A 17,340-nucleotide genomic window follows, 5' to 3' on the forward strand; every position below is an offset into this window, starting at 1 on the left:
TACGAAATATATGGAATTCATGCAAACAAGTGTGCATAATTGTTTTGCTCAAGTCTCAAATGGTCTGACCCCAAACAACTCCAGTCTGGAAGCACTGAAGCCACATTACCACAGTGCCCTAGCCAATTATCTGTGCTGTGAGGTGAGGAAGAAAGGCAACTGCTCAGTGTCATGCTACCACTGCATAGCTTCCAGCTGCCTTGCATGCTAGCAGAGTGGAGGGTAGACAGAAAAGCTTGCATCTGTCAGCAGTTCTCAATGTGTCCTGGGAAGCTGATCTTTGGCTGCACAGAGGCACTGCAGTACCATGGCACCCACTGGGCTGAGAGAAGAATTAAAGCATTTCTTTCCATCTCCGCAATCTATGGGAAGTGGGACTCCAGTCTCTCTCTGCCAAGAAACAATCTGCTTCAGACACCATCCTTCAGACATGATCCTGCACCGGAGGGGAAAAAAATCATGCCTTGCTGCCTGCAGGAGCAGAACTGCTCTAAGCCCTGCTCGTAAGAAGGCTGTCATCACAATCCAGCTTGAAACACCTCACTCTCTATCATTACAGCACTTTGCAGCACTGTATTTATCCTTCATTCCAACATCCTGGAGGAACAGCACACTTCTTTTGCAACTCTGGTGAGTCTCATCTGCATAAAAATCCAGTTCCAAGAGTTTTTACTGCATAACGAATGTCACCATCATATGGAAAACAGAAGTTATTTCTCTGGCTTGGAAACAGCTCTGATAACACTAAAATGACCATAAAAGCCAAAGGAAAAGGTTAAAATCATGTCACAAGGGCCTGGAGAATCACAGATATCTAATGAATCAGATTTCATGCACTGCTGCAGTTGCCATGGTGTTGGAAACAATGCCCACTTTTAAAAGTTTCAAAGGTTTATTAAACCTTAACAAAAGACAACAAATGACTGAATAAGGAAAAATTATAGTAAGCTGTAAGGAAAGTAAGGAAAAATTACAATAAGCTCCCATGTGCTTACCTACAAAACAGCTGCTTCACCTTTTATACCCCTGGGGTTGCAAAAGGTAACCTTAGCCCCTCCCAAAGTATACAAATCAAATCTTCTTCACTGTCCACTGGTGGAGATTGCTTTCTTGCAGCTTGATTGGGGTCAGGTGTTGTCATACCAAGGGGCACAGGTACCCAACCCTCCTTCCACATGTCCCAACTACCAGTGGCAACAACACAAAGGGGAGGGGAAAGGCGATTACGTGGAGAACAGAGGACATCCAAACAACAAATCACAACAACATCAATAAAACTTCTCATAACATACACATAATATTCATTCCTTAACTGTGAGAGCCAACCATCTTATGACACATCTGTAACAATGGTAAAAAGGTCAGCACTCACAATTCATTTTCACAGTCATTGTTCAGATTGAAATTTGACCTCTAAAATCCCCCAACACAAGCTGTATTTTTGGTTCTGCTTGTTCATGTAACTCAAACAGCTGCTGGCTACTAAGTGTTCTGTAAACTGACCTGTTGATCCAGAAGGGAACTGCTCCTTCCCTTCCACTGCCTCCCATCCCTCTCCCTGAAACAGGCAAGGGTGTTCACAGGCACCAGACAAAACCATGCCAGTCATCACAGGCAGTGAGCAAAAGGAGGTATGCGAAACAGAACTCACATCTTGCTGCTGCCCACTGAAAAAATATAAATTCTATAGGATGAACAATGTCAAGAGGCCAGAGTGATGAAATAGCATTAAACTTAATTAGACTGAGTAAGAAAGGAAGACAGAGTCTGTATTTCACTGTACCTCCACTGGAGGAGGAAATGAAACAACAACAAGAAGAAAGAATGTACAGTACAGTAGCACTTTGCCTTGATGAAAGCAAGTGACCTGTGAAAGGGGTAAGAGCTGGGCGTACAGCTCCTAGCATGTACAGGTGTCTTAAGAGTCAGTGATCACGATACAGAAGATAAGGAATGAAAAGCCAGAGGGAATAAACAAGCTCAGGCAGGGATTGCTGTATGGGAGCTGCTAATTTCTGGCTGAGGTTTCTCAAAGTACAGTCCATTTCACACAGTTCTGCTCTGAAGTGAAGCCTCAGCCACAGAAGTGATTGTGATGGACATTCTTCACCCCAGAACTGCCCATTAGGAGCAGCCTTTATTTGTCAGGCACTGTGAGGAGACCGGCAGACACCAAGGTCACTGTCAGTGTGTCCCTGGCCTGTGCTTGCAACACACATCTCCAGCCCTTCCCATCTCCCACTGCCACTGTCCTTCTCCAAGGACACTGAGAGAATGCCAGGACACACCACAATACACTACATGATGTTTTATGGAACCGCATAGTCTTGGCATTACGCTGAATATTAATTTAAACAGAAGTACTGTAGGATTTGAGGGCAGCATGCAGAGCTCTGTTTCACACAACACTGCACAGGCTGCAAACAGCAATGCCAAACCAGCTGCATGGACTTCCTGGGCACTAACAGGACAGCTTCTCTCTTTCATAATAGGGCAGATTATTTCTCTTTGATTTGGCAACTAATTTGATAGCTGAAACTGAAACGGGTTACAGCTGCAGGTAAAATTTGTAATTTTCAGTTCAGCTATTTTTAACTAGAGGAATCACTCTCTAACCATTTTTATAGTAAGTAAAGTAACTATGTGTTCTTCTTAGGCCAAGATCTCAGCTGGCTTAAAAAATGCTGATAACAATCCCTAAAAATGCACCAAAAGAAATACAATATAATCCTAAAAAAACATTTCCCATGCAAAACTTCAACAGGAGGGAATACAGAGGTTGTGACAGAGCTTGTATTTGCCTTCACTGTAGACATGTTGCAAAGTGGCTCCAGATTCAAAGTTATTTTTTAATAACCTGTTGACTCAGAAACAGTTTGACCTACTCTCTTCACAGTTTACAAAACGAACACCCAGGCATGCACTGTCCTGGTACCATTTTGCAAGCAATACCCTTGCACATACTTTGATAAGTGAACAGATAAGTTCTGCAATCCCGCACAGCTGGTTGATCATTTAACTGCAAGCAAATGCCCACCTACTACTTAAGTGTATCTGAACACGATAAAAATCATCAGTGCCTTTCATAACTACTCATTTATGCTGTATTTTCTGGGGTGTGAAAAACCCTTCAAGTTTTCTCCAAACTTTACAAAAGCCTTCCCCCTTGCCACAACAGAAAAATGCCACTTGACAAGTAAGACTTTTTATTCCCAATCAAAATTTTAATGACACTAAACTTGATCTTATTGTGAAATACAGGCAAACTTAGCTATGAAGACACGTCACAGTTGGATGGATTTTTGCAGATCTGGGTTCATAGGTTACACCAGTAACTTTATTTGGAAACAAGAAAGTTTGGTGAGTAAATCTGCTAAGTAATGATATCCATCTCATTTCCCTAGAAAGTACTGGGGGGATTTTGCCCTTCCTGTAGGAGACAGAACAAATTAACCCTTCCACAAACACCACAAACAGCCCACAAAAGACATCAGCAGTTCCTGGTACAATACACCAATATGACCTTTGTGGGGGCAGAGATATGGACTAGCAAAGGCGTGACTTATTTATTTATTATTAATTTACATTTAAGCTGTGATTTATGAGAAAGAACATAAATACAGCTCATGAGTCAGACCTAGTGAAATCTAAAAGTCCCCAAGGAAAGCACAGCAATGACCAGAAAAAAAAGGGACTTTCTAAAACAACAGCACCTTCCTACACAACACTTCCTGAACCCTATCCTTGTGCCCCAGATAACTTTACTAAATAGGAAAGGTATTTTACAGTCCACATACAGCCTACAGCTGAAATGTCTGCACTCAAGGTAAAGCATAAAGCTCTTCTCCATTGCTCCATCAACACTTCCTACAGCCCACAAAACAAAAGGAAGAAAGAAAACACATGGCACTATTCTCACTCCCCTTGGAAATGGCTAAACCTCCTCTTCATTGAAGGCAAGAAAAGTGGAAATGAGACCTCAAGACAAGCGTGTGAGAAATTTGCACCATCTTCCACCAGGGATGCATGTCAGAGAGCATGTTCCTCCTCTGCATTCTCCAGTAACTTTACCCACTCACCTTGCAGCTTCTTAGGAAAACATAAAGAAGTGTTGACTGCTTGCAGCAAGAGAGATGAACTGTCAGTGACCCACATGGTCAGGGAGCAGGGCCAACCACCACTTATTCCACCTACCACCACCAGAGATTGTCAGATGATACAGATGAATTAGATTGAAACTTGCATAACTCTCTTTCAAATGATTTCTCAACTTCCCACAGCAGAAGTGGTGGTCTTTCCTATGGCTGATCCACCACTTGAAGGTGGATGAGGGGGTGTGAATAAAAGAAAAAAAGAAATCTTCCAGGTTGTGTGCTATGACTGGAAATAGAACATAAGGTCTGCTGTTACTTGCAAACTGGTTCTTTTTTTTGATGGACAATCACATTACTTAGTGAAAAGCAGAAGCTTTGGCACTGTATGCTTTTAGCCCAATCTGACAAGCAGATGAAGTTCTCACTTCTCAGTGTCCATTACAGTGAAACTGCCAGAAACCACCCTAGCAAACAGAAGTAAATCTATGTCCTAAAGAGACTGCAATTATTTTCCACAAGCATACCCGAAAAAAACAGCTGATCATTTCACTTTTTATTCAGCAGATATAACTGGATTAGAAAATCATAAATAGTCTAGACTTTACCAAATACACAAGAAACATTTTTCTGCCTCTTGTAACAGAACTGCACATCTGGGAGCAGATAAGAGCTGAAGCCAAAGGAAATGAGGAACAAAGTAAGTAAACTAAGAAACTGGATATCCAGAAAGAAAGCACATTGAAGGATGAAGACTTTACCTCTCACTTACCCTGGTAAAGCTGAATGAACCTGGGATGTAAGGCAGACGTGATAATTCCATCTGGCAACTCTCTCAAGAACAGCTTCAGCAGACTGGCTGCTGAGTACACATCACCATCTTTAACGAGTTCCACCTCCTCCCCACGCTCGTACTGCAGACGCAGCTGCTCCACCATCTTCATGCTGCCATTCACTCTGAAGAGACCTTCCTGTGTCATACCTGTAATTATATCAAGATTGAGCTGAACCACCACATCCCCATGATATGATGAAACAGATATTCTAGTTTGAATAACACACATGTAGAATACAAACGAGGGCAATTAATACACCACAGTATAAAAAAAATTATAACTCTGTCCCCAGAAATCCCCTCTAGTCAGGTAGTTAGATTATGATAAATAACAAATACTAATGACAATATACTCTTTTGAGAACCCACAATACTGCAGTGCCACTGAGCTGTCTCACACCATGAGAAATCAACTGAGACAGACATTTTCCATTGGTATATTTCAACAGAAAAGGACCCTACAAAACCCTTCAGTTGTTTCATTTTTGCAAGTTTCATTTTCTGCCATACTCACACATTAGGATTACTTCCAGCTTCATGTTCCAGGGTAACAGGTGCTCACCTGTGACCATCATGAGGCAAAAACATCTCACTATGTGCTGAGTGCAGCAGTAACTCTATAGTGAGTTCTGCAATTTTATGGTAGTAGGAAATCTCAATAAGCAAATAATGTATCATGGACTGCACAAAGCCCAAAGGATTTCACAATGAAAAAGAAATGGTATCAATCACTACAGGCCAGACACCGCAGTAAAGGAGTTGTACAAAAAAGGAGGCTTCAACAGAGGAAGCCAGACTAATCATACTAAATTAAACAGCACTTTCTGGGCATTTGTTAAGATTCAAAACCTTTTGAGAAGATCCTAAAACTGACGTCTGTAAATTATTTCTTCTCTAGAACACTTACACTGCAAAAATTCTGCCTTTCTAATACTGTGTCTATAGACCTGTTTGTTCTTCCTCAGAAACATAACACTGAGAGGATTGAATATGTATTGTTTTCAACAGTTCAGACTAGACATCAAGGAACTGCAATCTGACAGAATGTTTTCAGTCCAGGAAATCAATTCTGAGGCAACAAGAGTTTGTAGAGAAAAATAATCTCTTTTATTGGACTAGAAGACAAACTGCTCTAGAGGAGTTTAAGAGGAAAAAATAGACAAGCACTCAAAACATTTTAGTTGACTAATATGAGATACTACTGTCAGAGTTTGTATTCCTGCATTCACAACAAAATGCATTCCCATGTGACATGCTGTGCTGCCATCTCGAGGGCAGAAAATACCTCATCTCAATAAAGATTTTTGGTTTTGCAGCACTAGGTGAGCAAAGGCCACAGCACCCACACAGATCAAACTTCCTTCCCCCTCTCTCACTCATTTATGGAAATAAAGAGAGGCTAGAACATCCTGAAAACAGTAATTAGAAACTACTAAATACAGCACAGGGAAATTTGGCTTCATCTAAAAGTTTGGAAATAGGCAGCTTAATGCAAACTTAGTTTAAGGATGTAGCTGCCCAACAGTCAGCTCAGCCTGGGTGTCTGGGCCTTTGTTAAAAATGCCTTAACAGTTAACTTTGCCATTAATTCACAAAACAAACCTAACACAGACACAGGACACCCATTTCAACAGCTTTCCATATGAGAGGGTATCTTTGAGATCTTGCTTGCATTTTGGAGAAAAAGAATGGCCTTTATCTTTATTGGGGCCAGATAATCAACTTGGCATTCAGAAGCCCAGCTAATCTTCCTTCAGAGTAGAAAACTTGGCTTGTTTAGTCCATATTTGGGACACAGTCGTGTGGGATTCCAATCTTTTTATGGAACGCAGAGCACAGTCCACAACTTGCAGTCAAGAGTGTCTGTCAGTTTCTGGTTTTGATTAAACCCTAAATGATGGAAAGCTTTTTCCATTTTCTCTCTTCCAGTGTCCTAGCAGGCCACTTTTATGCAGGTTGAAGTGCATCAGGGAAGAAGCTGCTGTGTAAAGGTAGGATCATGTTTTAAATTTGCACTGTACCTTAATCCAAGCTAATTTTCAAACCATGTTTGCATCTATGAGCTTCTGAGGATCTACCAAGATACAGCATAAAATCTAAGCCTCTACAGCTGGATTATCATTACTGAGTAGCTAAAAGGAAACCTTAGGGCAAAACCAGATGCAGCTCCTTAGAAGATGCCATTACCACCACAAAACCTTTTCCATTGATGACCAAATGCCATACATTTGTGCACCAGTGGTGCTCTAGGTTTCTGCAAGGAGACATATTTCAACAACAGGAACTGAAGTCCCACTAAATGAATGCAAAGAGAAGCTAAGAACTGAACAGCTACTTCCTTGAGGGGATTAATAACAACTGGAATTCATCTGTAAGAACTGGTATTCCTTTCCAGTAATATTCTCCGATGGGATGTGTGTCTATGTGTATGCGTGCCTGTGTCTATCTCTATACAGAAAAAGTGTTAAAGACAAATGTTTTGCAACTGGAAGATGACACAAACCTTCACAAATGGAATACATCCCATTTATAAACTGAACAGCTTGTTCATGAGTGTGCTGCTACCTAACGCTGTAGTTCACCCTTATAAACATGCTAAAAAGTAAGTTCAGCATCAAGGCAGAAATTAAAAAAGCAGAAAACCACATACAGTAGCATTCTTTGCCTGTGGTTCATGCCACAAAAAAAACCACATTCTTTCCTTTGACGAGTCCTACATAAAGAGTGCTGCTAAGGAGATGTGACTCCACTGATCTTACCATGCTGGGTGAGGTACTCCACTATATTCCACACAACTATTGGGATTCCATTTTTGCTCAGGCCCTGCTGCTGGAGCTCCAGAAGACTCACACCAAACACCTTTGGACAGGTTGTTTCCCTCTGCTTGTTCAGGGGAGACACAGCTATCTTTTTCATGTCCTCCTTCAATCTCACAGCCGATTTGCTTTGCTTAAAGGAGCAGAGAGAAGAAAAATGGGCATTAGTCACATTTGCTGCAGAAGGTTGTGTGGGCACAACACACATCCATCAAAATTGGCTTTTATGCTCCAGCATAAGGGTTTGGCCCCACTTCGTTTTAATCCACAGGAAAAAACCTCTGTGAAGTAGGAAAGTAAAAATGAACAGAGAAAACACTAAAAGAGGAACAAGAATGTAGGCGGTCTGTAGGTAAGGGAGAAAGACTTTTGCAGACAAGATCGTTACTAGAATAACAAGGAACTGGGAGTAAGCAAGCAAGAGACTGCTGCTGTCAACTCATGAAACTCACATGGGTTACAAAAGTAACTGGACAAACACAAACAATCCCAATACACCACCAGTATCTCAGCTTGGCTCCAGGATGCCTGTCAGGGCAGTACTCTGGAGAAGGTTTACTACACTCTTCTTCCAAATATTGTTTCCTAGAGATTTATTCTGGCCACTCTCAGGTGAGATGGATCCTTATGAAAGATGTTCTGTTATGTTCAGTACCTGCTAAGTCTGAAATTTAATTACTGAGGTTTTAAGGTTAGAAAGGGACTATGTAATCTAATCACACATAACAAGGGGGGTGGAAAACCCACTGCACAATAAACCCTTAATCCCATAGGTTCTTCTAGAGGCACAACATTCTCACAAGTTTTCAGTTGCAGTGACAGAGAAACCATGGGAAGATAGTTATTAAAACCCAGGGGAATAAAACAATACATGATTAATTTATAGGACTGATAATAGGCAGAAATCTTAATCAGCCTACAGGATTGCACATTTGGGAAGACAGTTCAAGGCAGAGCAGCAGCATCACCCACCATGAAGGCAATCACACGGCAGGAACTGGGAGCCACTGATACCACAGAGTTCAATCTCTTTAGGAAGCCCACCACTGGCATGGTGCTTTAAAATAAACTTATTCCTGCTGTGTTTCATTAACAAACTGGTAGTAGAAACTGTACACATGGAGAATATGGTACAGTAACATAAAAAAGTGCTCAGATTCTTGCCCAGGTCTTGACACTTCACTGTGTTAAGACAGATTTTATCACAGCTTACATATTTTATTTTATACAGGCCTTTAAAATCTCTTCACTTGAGACCCAATATCTTTACTGTAGTCTGTAAGCAGCATGAACATCTGCTATGTTGCTATTAAGCATGACTGTCCTTTCAGATATAAAATGATTTGGCAGTTCACTCACTTGGCTGTGCTTTTGCCATTAAACAGTTATTTGAGGCATATGTGTGCTCCATAGTCCCAGGTCCTACACAACACTCGTGTGATATTTACAAAAGATGTTGCTTATATAAACATCACAAGTATGTTTTACTATTTTTGAAACAGAACCGCAACATTGCATTATTGTGACCACTTCATAAATATTTAAAAGAAACAGTAGATGCACCAGTGTTTGAACTAAAATTTGACTAACATTAAAATACTACATCTTTTTTAAAAAGACATGTTCCCGTTCAGGATTAAATGAATAATAAACAATATTTATTCCAAGCAGAGACATGACCAGGTAAAAATCACATAGACTAGGTTAAATTCAGAGGACAGCAAAAATCCTTTGAGCAGTTTCTGAGCAGCTGTGATGCTTAGGGAGCTTTTCCAATTAAGGCCTTCAATTAGCTTCACAATCTTGCTCAGTTACAGGTTTCCAGCCTGTTTCAACATTTGAAAACCTGAGTCACTAAATTGGATTTACTTGGGGAAACTCACTATTTAAATCCACATGACAACCGACAGACATTTGCCATGTCCACAGAAACAAGAGGAAATTTTTGAGCTTGCTTCAGGATCTGAAGAGGCTGCGCTAACTAAGAACAAAAAATTATGTGGTTATCCAAAATACACATCTAACCAAAATCAAAACATAGCCATCCCCTCAAAACAGTTCTGAAAGAAAGAGTTCAGTGTTATGTTGCCTTATAGATGGAAGATCTGACTTTACCCACGGAAAACACGTCCAAGTACTAATGCCACTGTTGCTGATTTCCGAGACTGGGAAAGCAACTTAATCATCCCTGCACGATGCCGCCAAAAAGTTCCGCCCAGACACTTGGAAAAAAGCTATTTATACGCCACGGGGACGCACTTTTACAGCAGCTCATCCAACAACTTTAACGCAGGGAACGCGGCAGCGCAGTTGTTCTCTGGGTTTAAAAAAAGAAGAAGAAAAAAAAAAAGAGGGAAGGGAGGAGGGGAAACTAAAAGAAAAGCGCCTGGCTGGAATCGTCTTTTACGAATCTTTGCGTTTCCCAAACAAGCGGCAGCTGCCGAGCGGGGAGAAGCAGAAAGAAAGAGAAAAAAGAAGAGAGGAGGAGAGAACAGATGGAGAGCGCTCGGGACGAGGAGAAGGCGCCGGGCCCGGCCCGGCCTCCCTTGCCCCGGCCCCGCGAGGGACCCCGGCGAGGGCGGGAGGAGGAGGAGGAGGAGGAGGCTGATCCAGCCGCCATGCAGCCGCTGCCGTGCCCGTGCCGCCGCCAGCCCCTACTCACGCGTACGGCCAGCGCCCCGGCCCCCATGCCGGCTGCCGCTCCGCCCCGGCCGCCCGCCCTCAGTGCTCTCGGTGCTCTCGGCGGGCGCCTGCCGGCGGGAGCCTCGGCCCCGAGGTGCCGCCCGGCGGCCCGGCCCGCCCCGCGGGGGGAGAGCAGCCGGGCCCCCGCCTCCCGCCGGAGCGGCCGAGAGGGCTCGACGGGGGCGAGTCCGCCTCCCGGAGCTTCCCCTGGTCGTGGCGGTCGCAACGCGGGCCCCGCGGCTGCAGCGGGCGGCCCTCGGGCATCACCGAGGCCCCGGGCCGGGCAGCCGGGACCTGGCGGGGAGCGGAGCCGCCCCGCTCGCGTGCGAGCCTGGGCTCGGGCAGAGCCGCTGGCAGTGTCGACGCGAAGCCGCCGAGCCCAGTAACGTTAGCGGGGTGCGGGGGAACCGCAACCGCGCCCGCCCGAAGGGCGAACGGAGCCGGGCAGAGGGGCCGAACAAACCCCTCTGTGCCACGGCCCCGCAGGGCAGGATGCGGTGCAACACTTGGCCCGAGTCTGAAAAGTGTGAAGCAGCCCAAGCATTGCCCCCGTTATGGTTTTCCATCTAGGGATATGTTGGTGAAATAAGGAAAGTTTAACGCGAAGAGTGGAGGGGAGGACACCCCAGGCAGGCAGCGACTGCCAGCCTCACGGCACGGCAGCGGTGAGGACAGGAACTGTGCTTCCCCCAGTGCCCTTCTCCCGGTCACTGCCGCCCGGAAGCAGTGCTTGTCCTAGAAATTCAAATTACGCTTCAAATCAGAACTGGGGAGTAGCGGCGTTTGACTTTTTTTTTCTTGTGGGAGAAAAGCACAACACACATGTGCTTATTTCTATATCCGCTCAGTTGTAAGCACCACTCAGCAGGGCCTGAGCATCAGGGTAGGAGGGAAGGTCTTTGGAAATTGTCTCTCAGAAATACTTGACTCTGGCACAGGGACAAAAGGAAGTCTAGCCAAGTAGAGAAAAGGCGAGGAAGAAGAGCAATCTCTTTCATGTTCAGTTTCTGTTTTCCTCTCTAAGCCGCTCTAACCCGAAATTACAACTTTCCCAGTTGGTCAGTTTACAAAAGTTAGACTTAGTTAGCATTGATGTTTTAATTTCACTTTAGGACTCTCAAAGTGAATTGATATAACATCCTCCCTCCTCTATCCCCCTCTTTACTGTAAGACTCCAACTTACTTTTCACATGAATCACACACAGCCCTTTTCTTCTTAGCCCTAATTGCAGCTTCACCGGGAAAACCAATTACATGCTTCAAACTGTAATCCAGAGAGGGAATGATGAGAATCTGCAACTCCTTGGAGACTGCAATGGGGGTGAAGAGTTCAAACATGAACCCACAGCACTGAACAGCAGCTATGGCATTAAGACTTTCATAAATGCATGTTAAGAGGTAGCAGGTACATGGTCTTTCTATAAAAAGCAAGACCAGAAATCAAGCTTTAGCATCTGTTTATGAGAGCCTAGAAAGTCACACTTTCTGTCAAGTCACTGGAGTACTTGGGGCTATGACAGGCTGGTAACTTTTCTCTGTATTGATAAAGTCTTGAGAGAGCTGAAGGCCAGCATAGTTGTTTCCTGTGTGGCAGAAGAATCAAACCCAGACGACTGAAACTTCCACAATTGCCTTTGTCCCCTCCTGATTTTACACAGGGCCAACAACCCCTGTGCTGGGCAGAGAAAGATTTACCTGCCCTGTGCTGGGCAAAGAAAGATTTACCCAGCCTAGAAGTAAATTGATTCCTTTCTGTACCTTCCACTCTTCCCACAGAAGTTTTCTGGTGCCACAGAAATCAGCCAAGATGTTGTGGTATTTGACTCTAGAGTGCATGTTACTCAGGAAACCTTCACAATTTTCCTGAAAAAAAGTTCAGGAAATCTTTAGAAAACAAAAAATCAGAAGCAGTCATGCCTATCATAGAGAAGCAGAAAATTCCCCAAACTCAACAACAAAAGCATACCTCTGTATACCTCATATATATGCTATTTCCTGTTTTCTGGCTAAGATGTTGCACCAAACAATTGTCTCTTCCCTTTTCTACTCTTGAGGAATGTAACACTGCATGGACAGAACAACTGCAGGATGAATATTTATGCAAGTTATCATAGAATACGTCTAGATCCATGAGAGCTCAAATCAGAGCAAATGCATTGTGAAAGACTGGTGAAAAGTCAGTGAGACCCACAAGTTTTGTATAGCTGGCTTTTATCATAATCATGCCCATGTGTGTAATTTGGTCACACACAGTTGTTTCCAGTAGTTCTCAACTACTTATTATATTTGTGTAAGAGTAGCTCTATGGCTTTTTATCATGCTTGTCTTTTCAGGACAGCCAACAAAATAAATTCACTAGCTGAGATGCACCCCTCCATCATCTTCTCTCTACTTCTACATAACTGCTAAACGTAAAAGTATTGCAAAGAACAGGCTAATCATGCAATGAATCAAAAAAGGAAAACAATTTTTTCTTCCCTTCCACTTGTTTACGAATAAGGCATTTAACCTCAGATGTTGAAACAACATTCCCAGAGGGGAAGAACTGAAGCTGAGGTAGCGTTGGAAGTTCAAAGGAACTGCCTCACACCTCTTCTGTGAATGATGCAATATGTTGCTTTAACCTGATTATTATTCATCATTTCCACAGTGACAGCAGAATTCAACACCCATTTCATAAGAGCCCACATAAAAACAGGCTGCTGTGAAATAAATGATTGCTGCCACCTCTAACATCCTTGACCATTACTCTGTTCCCTCCTGGCTAGCCCAAGTAGCCAGCCACAGGACTGACCTTTCAGGGCAGTCATGGGAAGGTCAGCCCAACTAAACAAGGGCATACTCTATTAAGACCTGGCAGCTACAGGTGAGAGCAAGAAGCAAAACAATAATCCAGAAGGCGCTGGAAATTGCCAGACCAACACATGAAAGTTGGTTTAGATGAGATATTAGGAAAAACATTTTACTGTGAGGGTGTTGAGGTGCTGAAACAGATTGCTCAGAGAAGTTGTGGATGCTCTATTCCTGCAAGTGCTTGAGGCCAGGTTGGATGGAGCTCTGAGCAATCTGGTCAGTGAAAGGTGTCACTGCCTGTGGAAGGGGCTAACAGCGGGCCTGTTAGCTAAAGGAGCGAGAAGAAGCTGAGAAGTAAGAAGAAACTGATAAGGAGCTCTCTCCAAGGCTGTAGCCAAGGAGACCGAGGGAAGAAAGATAGAAGAACTTTGCAGCTGGATGAAACATTTTTAGAAAGTTAATTAAGTCACCATAACTTCTCACCAATAGTATTATGTTGATTTATTGTGGCCAATAGTAAAGATAGAAGAAGGATAAACAATTGGAAAGTGTATAAAAAGCAGCCATATTCAATAATAAAGTGTTGCCAACTGAGACTGCTTGTGGTCTCTGCTTTATGTCGTGACCGCCTCGACAGCGACATTTGGTGATCCCCGACGTGATAAGAAGTCGGTGGGGGCCCATACGAGGTCCTAGCAACTGGCAACCGTGACCCACTGGGACGTAGTGGGGGAGGCGGCGTTGGTGTAGCTGAGAGTGGCAGGTGGAAGCCACAGGGAGGTCCGGACCTGATTTTCTCCTATCAAGACACCTGGAAGAAGGTGAGCCACCAACTAGTAATAATGGGACATAATTTAACTAAAGAGGAAGAAAATGTTCTGGCTACATGGAAAGTTTTGTTAAGAAATAAGGGAATTAATACGTCAGACTATGCCCTTCGAAATATACTGCTGTGGGCTAAATCTCAGAATTTTGGCACTGATCCCCACACAGCTTTTAGTGTTAAGGCATGGAAAAAAGTCGGGGACAGACTGTGGGAAGTCATCCGAAAGGGAGATAAAACGGTTGTCGATCTAGCAGAGAAAGATTATTGATACTTTACCTGGGGAACCCACCTTGTCTGAAATGGTTACTGCTTGCTCAAAAGTTGGTTCAGTTGAGCATAAAATGGCAGCTCTTGCTGCAGTGCTAAGACCTTCAGCAAAATGTTATAATTGTGGACAACAAGGGCATGTAAGATCACAGTGTACCACAGTGTCAAATGTTGTCCGGAAAACAACATTTAAGCCAAGTGCAAGCAGCGATGTTGTGTGCAATCGCTGTGCTAAACTTGGGCACTATGCTAAACAGTGCAGGAGTAAATATCACGCAAATGGTCAGCTATTGCCGGGAAACCCAAAGAGGAGCGCGAAGGGGCGCGTGGGGAAACAAATACCCCAACAACAACAACTACCACAACAGCAAATGCGGGCCTTCCCAGCACTGCAAAGCTACCCATTTGCGAGCAATACTCAGGGGCAACAAGCGGGTCCGCAGGGATTGATATACCCACCGCTGACACAGTAACCATTCTGACAAAAGAAATATGTAAAGTGCCCCTTGATGCCTATGGTCCGATAGGACGGGGATTGAGTGCGTTTTTAATAGGGAGGTCGAGTACTACACTTAGAGGTATTCATGTGCATCTAGGGCTTATTGATGCCGATTATTTAGGACAGATTCATGCCATGGTATCCATCGATGACCCTCCTGTCACTATTCAGAAAGGAACTTGCATTGCTCAAATTGTACCTTTTGTGAGTTTTGTTCCAAATACAGTGGACCGAAGTCGCGGCGCAGGAAGTTTTGGATCAACAGGAGTACCTCGAGTGTTCTGGACTGAGAAAGTAACGGAGAGCCGTCCAGAAAAGACATGCATCCTCACTGCCAGTGGATGTCATCCAGGAACTATATCAGTAACAGGTTTGATTGACACTGGAGCAGATGTCACAATACTCTCGCGACTTTGCTGGCCTCAATCGTGGCCTCTCACTCATGCAAGTTTTGGACTCCTGGGGTTGGGTGGTGCTACAACAGGTGGCCTGTCAGCCATTGTAATTAATGTGAAACATCCTGATGGCCAACAAGCTAACATCAGACCCTATGTTGCCGATGCTCCTCAGAGTTTATGGGGACGAGATTGCTTATCTCAATGGGGTGTCAAAATTACTACGGATTTTTAATGAGGGCCACTGTGATGCAGAGCAACGAACGTCCAGTTGTAGCCCTGACATGGTTGACAGATAAGCCTGTCTGGGTTCGCCAGTGGCCCCTTACTACTGAAAAGCTTACTGCCCTGCAAGAATTAGTCACAGAACAATTGCAAGCAGGACATATCGAGGAATCATTCAGTCCCTGGAATACCCCTGTTTTTGTAATAAAAAAGAAATCGGGAAAATGGAGACTTTTACATGATTTACGGCAGATAAATGCTGTAATAGCAACAATGGGAGCTTTACAACCAGGCCTTCCGACACCCACAATGATTCCACAGGAATGGCAAGTAGTTGTCATTGATCTGAAAGATTGTTTCTTCACTATTCCATTGGCTGAGCAGGACAAAGAAAAATTCGCTTTCACTGTGCCTTCTATAAATCATGCGGAACCCGATAAAAGATATCAATGGAAGGTACTTCCCCAAGGCATGAAAAATTCGCCAACTATTTGTCAATGGTTTGTGGCACAGGCCTTGTCAAAAGTGCGGGAGCAATTTAAAAATTGCTACTGTTATCACTACATGGATGATATCTTGTTGGCATCTGACAACAAACAACAGTTATCAGCTCTTAAACAATGTGCTGTGACAAATTTGAAGGCTTTTGGCCTGATCATTGCTCCAGAGAAAGTGCAGGAACACATGCCTTGGAAATATCTAGGTATGTTGGTGACCAACACTCAAGTTATGCCTCAACCTGTAAAGTTAGACATTGATGTTAAAACTGCTACTGATGTACAGAAATTAGTTGGTTTGATAGGTTGGATTCGATCATATTTAGGTATAACTAATCATCAGAGTGCTCAAGCTTTACAGCAGCAATTCAAATTGTCTTCTGGTGAAGCAAAATCAATCCTTTCTTCTTGTCCTGACTGTCACATGACTCATGTCACTCAGTATTATGGTACCAACCCTAGGGGCCTTTCTGCGTTAGAAGAATGGCAAACTGATGTTACTAAAATACCAGAATTTGGTCGCTTTAAGTATGTTCATGTTACAGTTGATACTTTTTCTCATGCAATGGTTGCTTCAGCATTCACAGGAGAAAAAACTCGTGATGCTATTCGTCATTTTTATCATGCCTTTTCTATTCTAGGTGTTCCGTGTCACGTAAAAACAGATAACGGCCCAGCATATGCTTCACAGAAAATGCAAGCATTCTTTCGTGCTTGGGGCATTGAGCATTCTACAGGCATTCCACATGTCCCCACGGGCCAAGCAATTATTGAAAGAGCTCACGGACTTCTTAAACGTCAGGTTCAAAAACAAAAAGGGGGAATGCAACAGGAGTCACCTCAAGTGAGATTAGATAAAGCTGTTTATGTGTTAAACTTTTTGCGTCCCCTACCTGATTCACAGTTATCTCCAATCTTTTACCATTTTTCTTCTTTGAATTCTAAGCAACCAGATTTCCGTAGAAATGTTAAGGTATGGGTTAAGGATTTGATTACTGGTATATGGTCTGGCCCAGTGGAACTGATAACCTGGGGGAGGGGTTATGCTTGTGTTTTGACAGATAATGGTCCTCGATGGGTTCCTGCTCGCTGTGTTAAACCTTACCTAGAACGTGCAGGAAAGGACAGGATGGATGGTTCCGCAGTTGAAGCAGAACGTGCGGATGACACCGGCTAAGACCATATATCAGTACTCAAAGATGGATAAAGGACAGGAATGATTGTATTAAGAGTGGGAATTTTGTTGATGGTTGTGATTGTGGGTTTTGTGTGTCCCCTCTCTGCTGGGATTTTTGCAAAGGGCCCTGCAAAAATCCATAGCAGCTGTATTTACAGTCCAAAAACAAAAAGGGGGAATTGTGGAAGGGGCTAACAGCGGGCCTGTTAGCTAAAGGAGCGAGAAGAAGCTGAGAAG

General features: G+C 43.6%; 1 protein-coding gene across 1 annotated transcript in view; it reads right to left on the reverse strand.

The window, feature by feature from the left end:
- Positions 1–10,688, reverse strand: part of FAM13A (family with sequence similarity 13 member A) — a 125,501-nt gene extending 114,813 nt beyond the window's left edge. Inside the window, 4 exon segments of the mRNA XM_066548049.1 lie at positions 4,864–5,073; positions 7,686–7,875; positions 10,405–10,547; positions 10,550–10,688. Of these exon segments, the coding sequence (XP_066404146.1) occupies positions 4,864–5,073; positions 7,686–7,875; positions 10,405–10,547; positions 10,550–10,688 (682 nt within the window).
- Between the last annotated feature and the right edge of the window lie 6,652 nt (positions 10,689–17,340).

The sequence above is a fragment of the Molothrus aeneus genome, chromosome 4, assembly GCF_037042795.1.
Source record: "Molothrus aeneus isolate 106 chromosome 4, BPBGC_Maene_1.0, whole genome shotgun sequence".
Lineage (NCBI taxonomy): Eukaryota > Metazoa > Chordata > Aves > Passeriformes > Icteridae > Molothrus > Molothrus aeneus.